At 32.0% G+C, this 10,667-nt stretch overlaps 1 protein-coding gene across 1 annotated transcript in view; it reads right to left on the reverse strand.

Moving 5' to 3' along the window:
- The window catches only part of LOC113415189 (sodium-dependent neutral amino acid transporter B(0)AT3-like), a 36,536-nt gene extending 28,054 nt beyond the window's left edge, over window positions 1-8,482 (reverse strand). The window contains 1 exon segment of the mRNA XM_087960051.1: window positions 8,329-8,482. Within this exon segment, the coding sequence (XP_087816177.1) occupies window positions 8,329-8,482 (154 nt within the window).
- Between the last annotated feature and the right edge of the window lie 2,185 nt (window positions 8,483-10,667).

Raw genomic sequence — 10,667 nt, forward strand, 5'->3', positions numbered from 1 at the left:
GAATGTAAAGCCAAATCAATCAGTAACCATGGATGATGAACATATTCTCATGGAAATCTAATTCAAGTCAGGCAGTGAAAGCAGCAAATGCTCACAAATGACGAATTTTACATGTGGGTTATTCAGTAACAGTAAAAAATGTTGAATGCTATGTACAGTTGAATTAACATTCTGTTAATTGGGATTAACAGAAAATGTGGAACAGACTGCTATTTGTTAGGAAGGAAACAGCAAAAATGTTTCCCATTTCAGTCCAAAGGTCTTGTGACTTGGGCCCTATAAAGTTTGTTACTGCTGCAAGTTAAAATTCCTGTTTACCATACCATATTTTATTATTTAAAAAAAAAAAAACTAGCATGGCATATATTTAGTTTCTTCTTCCTGTAAGATGGAGAAACCATTGAGAAACAGTTATTGCTGTAATTCATATGTTCATTTTTATGCCTTAGAAATTGATTGATTGATTATGTACCATTAAATTGGTTTTATTCTTAGTGACTTACTCTTCCTATCTTGCTTCTTCATAGTCCATATAAATCATATGTTCTATTGCTTAAATAATAAAAAAGTGTGCGGTTCAGTGTTAAGACCATAGAATGGAGACCAAGGAGAGAATGATAGCTATCCTCCCTTCAGAGTGTGAGTAGAATGGTGTGAAAGGATATGTGGACACAATAAACAAAGCCATTTATTGTTAATGCTGATATTAATCTAAAAGATTATAATCCTTTTAGCCTAAAAAGTAACAAGAGTTCATTCCACTAAGTTTATCAAAAGCATTCTGGTGTAAGGGTCATATTGTTCATTTTATCATCCCTTCTATTGGATAACCAAATATATGTAAGTGGTTGCCTTTTTTTCTCAGGGCTCTTTTGCCGTATTTTAAATGAAGGCCTCAGTGATCCCTGAAATTGATTGCATAACAATAAAAATATACTTTATCGCAACTGTCTCCAAACAGCTTGGTTTCTTATTTAAACCAAGCATTATTCTCACAACACCACCAATGATTGTACAGAGTTTTTTAAGGTTCCTGTATATAGTCCTTTATACATTGCTGAAACTCTGGACTGAAGATACATCCATTTTCTAATTTCAGGAATAATGCTAGTCCTTGAAGAAATGTTCTCTTTCATAATCTTATAGAACACCCATTTGTACAAGGAATTCACATAGATTTAAAGGATATTGTTCCTCCAATCTAGACTGATACATGTCTGGTATCAGTGATTTCATGCAAATAGTGCAAGAACCTTTTCAGAGAACATTTGTTAAATTTTATATGAACTTAAAGGTCCAATCCTAGTTTGACCAAAAAAAGCTAAATTAGGCTGCAAAAATCCAAATGAGCAGAACATGGCAGCAAAAAATAATTGGAAAATGCTAGCTTTGCTACCCTGTTATGATCATCTAGATTTTTGTAGATTTGGTGGCCCTACTAAATATTTCTTTTTTTTTTTTTTTTCATTTTAGAAGTGTATGCAAAGACAATGCTATTTGAAAATTCCAGTCTGGTTATCGACTATTGAAGCTTTTTCCTATCCTATAATATACAAGAAGAAACAAACAGTTAGATATGGGGAAATTTTGAATAAAAGGGTGAACTTAAATCTATGCAAAAACTAGAGGAACAAGGTATAAAGATGAATTGGTTTTCATATGCGCAAATACATTCAAGGTATGATAAAGACTTTAAAACAGAAGGTTTTATGATAAATTGACTGACTTAGATAAGATCTTGACAGGTACTGATGAAAGGTGATTAAAAGACTATATGGATATCTATTAGAAATTAAACTAGAAGAAGAACAAGTTAAAGAAAGTATGATTGCTTGGGGAAGAATTTTGGATATGGGATTGATTTAGAGAAATGGCAAAAACTGTGGTCTCAAAATTATAAAATGACAATGTCAACAGCATTTAAAAGAAAATTTGTATAAGATGTTTTACAGGTGGCATTTCCCCGACAAGAATAGCAAGAATGTTCAAGAATAAATCCGAAAAATGTTGGAAATGTCATCAGATACCTGGCTCATATTACCATATGTGGTGGACTTGTGTGGACGCTAGAAAATACTGGACTAAAATCCACATGTGGTTGGAAAAAATGACAAAAAACATATAAATTTGAAACCAGAGATATTTTATTGGGAATTTTACCTGATATATACAGTAAAGATTTGAAATATTTGATTGTAAATGTATTAACAGCGGCTAGGATTGTATTTGTTAAAAACTGGAAAAATGAGAAAATACCATCACAGGAGGAAACTATTAAGAAAATATTGGAATGTGCTGAAATGAGTAGATTGACATTTGAAATTAGAGAACAAGAGGATAAACAATTTTACAAAATTTGGGACCTTTTCTATCAATGGTTAGATAATAAAATATAATAATGGAATATGTAGAATTTTAGAAAATAATGAATATACAAAGATGTATCTCTTTTCTTTTTATTATTATATTTATAAAATGTTTTTAGGATAGATTTGGGAGGATTATATGAATTGTTATAAAATAAACTAAGTAAATTATAGTTATCTACAAAAGTATGAATGAACAAAATTATAATCAAATGATTGATTAATAATGATACTAAGGTATTCAATTTTGGATTGATAATATGAATTATTATGTAATGTAACTGTAATTGAGACTATGAAATGGATGCACAAAAATTTGTAAATCAACCGACACACTGCTTGTACATTTATGGAAGAAAGTTGGATGTTTTTATGTTTTGTTTGTTTTTGTTTGTCTTTAAAAACCAATAAAAAATTTTTTTTAAAAAAAGAAGTGTATGAAGTTTAAATTTCTGTTATGCTTTAATCATTTCTACAAACTGCCCTGAATTTAAAAATCACATTTCTGCTGCCAGAAATAAATATCACATTTTTAAAGTTTACAGAATCAGAATAGCGCTATCAACTCTGCAGAATTCCAAACAACAACCAGATGGTATCAAAGAGATATAGAAAATCATCTGGATAGCTTTAAGGTTATTTTAACAATAAATCCTCAGTTGAAGAAAAACAAAATCTATTTCTCCAAAGAACCCAAAATAGTTTTAGATTTATTTTTGGAATGTACACTTTACTCAATCTCATTTATGATCAACAGATTTATTTTAAATACCATAGCACATAACTGGTATATATATTTTTAAAAAGAGCAAAGATGTTTCTACTATATACTATTTTGAAGTCAAATGAGTTCTAGCAGGAATTGAGAGAAACTGAGTTTTTACTACTGCCCAAGGAATCCTTAATCTTGGAAGATAAGGCATCCCCTAAAACTCTTCTATTGAGACCTTTATGACTCCAGATGCTGCCTGGAACATTAAGAGACATGAAAAGCTACTTTCTGGGAAGATAAGATTGCTCGGGAAATGGAGACTACTGAAGAATAAAAAAGAATGATAACTGTTTTGCTGACGCTACTGACACATGAACATATTAAAAGATAAGAGCAGAACAGTGGAAGTGCAGACAGAACTTTATAACCTTGCTGAAAATCAACTGAAGCTTTGATTTTCACATAAGGACTGGTCAGCCTCTATGAGAGATCGAAGCCACTGCAAGACAGAAAAGAATCATCTTTATTTTCCCAGGAGGAATTTGGGGGGAAGGGCCAGAATTAAAGAGTGTGGGAATATCTTGGACTTCCGTTTTGTCGGCTTCGTGAGCGGCAGGGATTTGCGATACTTCGCGATCCCTGCTGCGCTGGCCGTTTTTGGTGCTCCGATCCGGACGGGTCCGGAGCTAAGGCTGCCCTGCAGGGGTGGCTGAAGATAGGGGGATCTGGAGAGGGGTTTGGGGTGTTGCAGACCCCCTCCCTGGCCGGCAGAACCCCCTTTTCCCAAGAGTGCAGCGGCGGTCTGTAATGGCCGCCACAAAGAAGCTGGCAGCTGGGTAAGAATGCGCAGGAGGAAGAGGAGAAAGCCTTTGAGAGTGAAAGTTTTCTTGGTTGACCCAGGACTCTAAGACACATTTAACACAATTCCTGGAAATTATGGTTTTTTGAATGATTCTTTCCAGAAGAGAAAATAAGCAGCAATTTTGAGGTGCTAAAAGGAAAGTTTACTCTCCTTCCCTACGGAATCAATAAGTGGATACTGAGAAACCTGTCTTTTTCAGGTAAAAACTAGCTTTATGTGATAAGTGGGAAGGGAGAGGACAAAAATATATTTATATGTTAAGATTTTGTTGGAGGAGATGCCTTAAGGATTTGAAGACTGAAGATACAGATTTGGACTTCCTTTTTTTGATTGATACTACCCCAGGAAAGAAAGTGAGAACTTTGTCTTGGCTTGGATTGATTGAGGACTTTGGGATTGTTCTATTTTTTTTTTAAATATCTTGGTTGGTGCAAGAAGAAAGAGGGGAAAAAAAAAAAAAAGATTTATAATGGCTTTTTTGCTGAGGAACTGAGAAAAGAATATGAGCAAACAAAAACAGATGGCAAAGATGGTGTGAAAGAAGCCTTCCTTTTTTTTAGAAATGGCGCTTGCTAACTATCAACAAACACTACAACAGATGGAGGCAGCAGAAGAAGAAGAAGAAGAAGAAGCCATCTTTAATGAATTTCAAAATTTAACTAAGAAAGAAGGAAGAAAGAAAGGAAGGAAAATGAAGGACTTAAGATTTAAAAAAACACTCAAGAAAGAGAAAAATAAGGTGCAAAATCAATATAATGATAGTAAACAAAAGAAAAAGGAACACAACAGAGAAGGGAAGCCAGCAAGGCAGAGGCTAGGAGAAGGGGGGTAGGAAGGTCTGGTGGGGGAAGAAAGAAAGAGAAAAGGTGGAGAAAAGCCACAAAGTTTTGAAATCAGATGGGAAAAGAGGAATCTTTTTAGGGACAAAGGGTAAAGTACAATTTCTTTAAAAAAGATTTTGCAAGGTACATAAGATGGTATTGTAGCATTTGTATTAGAAATAGAAAATTAGAATGGTTTAAGAGTTAATAAGAGATTAAAATGTTGAAATGTTTAGTAATGATTGATTTTAAAATTTAATAAAATATTAAAGGGAATGTTTAGAATATTGAGTTTTAATTAAAGAGTTTAATATGACTATGGTATTGATGTTATTATAAAATTATTATAGTAGCATTTGTTTTTGGAAAAGGCAATGGGAATGTTATAAGATTCAATATTTAGATCTATTATTTAACTATGTATTTAATCATTTTGGATTTATTATTTTTCTTTTATTAAAAAAAAATAGTAGATAGAATGTACCAAGCAGAATCAGATTGGGTATTAGGTGTTATTTTAAATGTTAATCTAATTAATTTAGGGGGAAGATAGAAAGGCATCATACTCTGATTAGTGATTTCAGGAGAAATTCTTTTTTTATAAGGAATGAGACAGAGGGATAATAAAGAATGGACAAAAGATACAAATATAATGACTCAAATTAAGATGGATTAAATAAGATAGAATTAAGAAGAGTGAAATGTGTAGAGAAGCTAATATAGAAGATATAGAATGGTAAATAAAATAGGTAATGATATGTAAGATGAGCATGAATATAATTGAAGTCCATGTAGAGAGAGGTACCTGGGGCCAAATTACTTTCCTAAAAGATTTTTATATGTTTGTGTGTTGTGTGTTTATGTTTCTGGGAGAATTAATAAAACCTTGCAGAAATACAGAATGAGAATAATGGTAACCAAGTCAGAAAGAAATAGATGAAATAATAATAGTGAAATTGAATAAGAGTAAAGAGAAGTAAAGAGAAATTGGATAAGAGGTATTTGTATGCTCATATGGAAATGGTTTAAAATAGAATTATATTGTATAAAATAAGGTTTTATTTGACTTGTAAAATTTATAATGGAAAAAGGTTTAAGTATGTAATGGTTAATGATGATTTGTTTGTCTTTAAAATTAATAAAATTTGTTTTTTTGTTTAAAAAAGAGTGTGGGAATATCTTGAAACTTTACAATTGCCCTGTTTGAGTTCTACCTGAGATCTGTAATAAAAGAAGGCTTAGAGAATATTACCAAAATCAGCAGTGGAAATGGTGATGGTTCAGCATATCATCCATGCTAATTTCATGCTCTTTGAGATTTTTTTTTATTATTAAGGTAACCCAGCTAGCAAAAGGATTTACTTGTGAAGATAATTGCACTATTATATTTCAGGTCTTGGCTTAATAAATTGTCTAATGTCATCTTAGAGTACAATAAATCCATCCATAACCATGAGTTGATTGTGGAGACATCATAGATGCCATTAGCACATGGCTCACATTGACTCTCATAAACCATCCTCAGCACAAATGTAGAATGACCCCCCATTTTCCTATTTTATACCCAAGACCCCTTAGCTAGCTTTTTCCAGAAGACCAAATATTCCAATAGATTACTTTGCCCCAATTCTAGATAAAAATCTGGCCTTTAAAGCCTGTCTCAGTTTAAAGATAGCTTCCAATGTGCAAGTTAGAATTCTCATAGGTCACAGTCCCTTCCCCAACACACTGACCTGAGTGGATGCTGTACTTAGAAAAACTAGATTAAATCTACATTTAACTTGCTCACTAGTAGTAACAGCTAGCAGGTAAATCATCTTTAATCAAGTCATAGAAAGATCTTACCTGTGAATCTCTCTGATATTTAGCAGAAATACCCAACAAAGAGGGATGAAAAAAGTACCACCCTGCATCTGATCAAAGGAAAAGGAGTAGAACGGGGCGTCAAACTCGCATCATCATGGCGACATCATGTGATGTATCAGGACTTTTTCCCCCCTTTGCTAAACCGTGTGTGTGTGAGAGAGAGAGACCAGTGTGTGATGCATCCGGCCTGTGAGCCGGGGATTTGGCAGACCTGGACTACAAGCAGTCCATTGGAATTGGAATGCCTCCACTTTTCTCCAGCTGCCTGTTCTCTACGGGGACAGCCCTTATCCTCTATAAAGATCCTAACATTCACACAAAGAAAATGGGGAATATGTACAAATTCCCAGGAAACAGTAGATAACCTCCACTCCTTTAACCTTAAATATCACTATTGACCTCACCTCATTCCTAAGAGGTCTGTAAGGGGAGTGCATAAGTGCACTATCGTGCCGACCATCCCTGTCCTATTGTCCCCATGTATTCATACCTGTTTCCTGTATTCTTACTCATGTTTATGCTTATACCTATTATCTTTAAGCGACTGACAAATAAAATATAAAATAAAATAAAATAAAATAAAATAAAATAAAATAAAATAAAATAAAATAATAAAATAAAATAAAATAAAATAAAATAAAATAAAATAAAATAAAATAAAATAATAAAATAATAAAATAATAAAATAATAAAATAATAAAATAAAAATAAAATAAAATAAAATAAAATAAAATAAAATAAAATAAAAATAAAATAAAATAAAATAAAATAAAATAAAATAATAAAATAAAAATAATAAATAAAATAAAAATAAAATAATAAAATAAAATAAAATAAAAAATAAATAAAATAAAATAAAATAAAATAAAATAAAATATAAATAAAATAAAATAAAATAATAAAATAAAATATAAATAAAATAAAATAAAATAAAATAATAAAATAAAATAAAATAAAATAAATAAAATAAAATAAAAAAAATAAAATAAAAAATAAAATAAATAAAATAAAAATAAAATAAAATAAAATAATAAAATAAAATAAAATAAAATAAAATAAAATAAAATAAAATAAAATAAAATAAAATAATAAAATAAAATAAAATAAAATAAAATAAAATAAAATAAAATAAAATAAAATAAAATAAAATAAAATAAAATAAAATAAAATAAAATAAATAATAAAATAAAATAAAATAAAATAAAATAAAATAAAATAAAATAAAATAAAATAAAATAATAAAATAAAATAAAATAAAATAAAAATAAATAAATGTAGCCAGTTACCAGCTGGTTGAAGCCAATGTCAAAGCAAAGGTAGAACAGAGAATAGATTACTACTTACTACTGTGGTGTCTTCTGACACTTCCGCTTTTTTAATCTTACTAATAATTGGACTACTACAATTTCCCTTCCTTAAATAAACCTTTCTTTCATTAATTTTCCCTCTCTCTTTGTTAACATGAAATCAGGTGCTTATTGATAGTTATACCTTGCATTCTTAGCTGACTAGTCTCCAATGCCTTTTAACCTTGGAAACCACAAAAGATTATAAGATTTCAGAGACTAATTTTCAGTTCCATTATTATAATCCATTGGACTAAAATAATGGATTTGGCTTTTTTAGTGAAGAAGCTTGAAGGACATATGTAGACATAATGGAAGAATAAGTGGGACTATCTTAGGTCTAATTTTCTCTTACCTCCGCCATAAATATGGCACAAATAGGGAAAACGCCATACATTTCCAAAGCCTACAGCAAATCCAATGCAGCTTAAAAGGTATTGGGTTTTATTTTCCCAACGTGGCCTTTTGTCCTCTTCAGTGATTATACCCTCAAAAGACACTTTTGACATCTTCACTGCCTTATTTTTCCTTTATCACCTCTTTTTCTGAGGTAAATAGCAGCATAATCTTTGAACCTGATTATTTGCCTGACAGATTCTGAACAATGGATGTGGACATCACACCAAAGGAATCTAAGAATACTTAGCAACTTATGTACACACAGAACATTAGAAATGTTTGGGCACATAAAGATAACGAAAACTTCTGTTCTCTTTTTTAAGGATCACTTTAAGCTTATTAGGTGGCAAATTGATTTATGTGGACCAGTGATGGGATTCAAATTTTTTTACTACCGATTCTATGGACGTGGCTTGGTGGGCATGGCTTGGTGGGAGTGGCAGGGGAAGGATACTACAAAATCTCCATTCCCTCCCCACCCCACTAACCTGCTTTCCAGCTTTGTTCTCCTATCCAGGGCAACAAAAGAAGACCCAGCCAATCAGCTGGGACTCGGGAGGCAGAGAATAGAAAGGGCGGGGCCAGTCAGAGGTGGTATTTGCTGGTTCTCTGAACTACTCAAAATTTCCACTACCAGTTCTCCAGAACTGGTCAGAACCTGTTGAACCTCTGATGTGGACTATGCATAGTCCTCATAAATCGACTGAACCTAATGTGATAAGGGTTCTTTGAATACTTCATAATTGCACACTGGTTTCAAATACATACATATCTTTCTCTGTTCATTTTAATTTGGTGGATATGTGTGTGCCCATACAAACACACTCCCTAAATATGAATATTTAATTTCCATGCAAACATTTTCTTAATAAGGATATCTGTCAGGATTAAATTTTGGTACAGGTAGTCCTTGACTTACAAACAGTTCATTTAGTGAGTGCCCAAAGTTACAACGGCACTGAAAAAAGTGGTTTATGACCATTTTTCACACTTATAACCATTGCAGCAGCATCATGGTTATGTGATCAAAATTCAGAAGGTTGGCAACTGACTTGTACTTATGACAGTTGCAGTGTCCCTGGGTCATGATCACCTTCTGTAATCTGACAAGCAAAGTCAATGGGGAAGCCAGATTCACTCAACAGTCTTGCTACTAACTTAACAACTTAACAGATTCTCTTAACTGTGGCAAGAAAAGTAATAAAAATGGGGCAAAACTCAAGAAATGTCTCACATAGCAACAAAAATATTGGACTCAATTTTGATCGTAAGGTGGGGAATACTTGTATTTGATTCTTCTACTATTCAACCCCTAACTGACAACACTAAAGGGATGTTCAGGTGGCCCTAGAAACAGAAAGGATGCAGAAAAAAAGCTTTACGAAATAAAGCTGCTTTTCATACCAGATAGCCTGCCCAGCCCCCATGCCATCCTACCATTCACACATTTGGCCAATCTTATGAAGAAGCATTTTTAATGCAATAATTGTATTAAATATTACCACTAAGAAGATTAAAATTAATACAATTTTTTTTTAAAAAAATAGGAATATAAGAATACAGTCAGTATGTCTATATGGAGAAGTGATAACCCGGGACTATACTATTCTCAAAAAAAGACATTTTACTTGTATTATGTTTTGTGAAAACCCAAATAAATTTTTTATAAAAAAAAAAAAAGAAGAATACAGTAAAGAAAAAGAAATAGACGAAGAGACAAAGACTCATTGGCTCTTCATTCCACCACGGTTATCATTGTGGAGCTACTTTTCATAGAGAAATTTTCAGCTCACCATTTCTTTCCTAGAAGAAATTTTGTGTACACCTTGTCTACACGAAGAGAGATCCTTCCCGGCAGAGTTGGTTCTCACATGGAGGATTTCTATAACTATAGAAAATATCAAATCTATACCACTTTGTTAGTTTGTGTAATCAGCAGATATGTAGTAGTAGTAGTTTGTCACAAGACCACAATAGCCCACTCAATCACTCAAAGTAAGTACTTAAAACGCTATATTCTCAGACAAATAAAAAATTGTGTGAGCAATTGAGTTGTAATCTAATACAGTATGAGTTGCTTCCATTCTACCATGCAAGCTAGTTTAGGGGATTCAGTATCAGCTCATATACTTCTGCCTTCCAAAAATCATAACTACTGTCTCTCTTCAGTATCAGGCATCCTAAAACATCTGTCCTAATCTATATAATGAAAAGAGAAACACTGGGTCTCTTAAGATCCGTGGAAGCTACATGGAAAGCATTTATTATTTTTCTTTCGTACAGTCCACCACAAGA

Source organism: Notechis scutatus, chromosome 3 (assembly GCF_049901735.1).
Source record: "Notechis scutatus isolate UNSWTSFEM ecotype Mainland chromosome 3, rNotScu1.2, whole genome shotgun sequence".
Lineage (NCBI taxonomy): Eukaryota > Metazoa > Chordata > Lepidosauria > Squamata > Elapidae > Notechis > Notechis scutatus.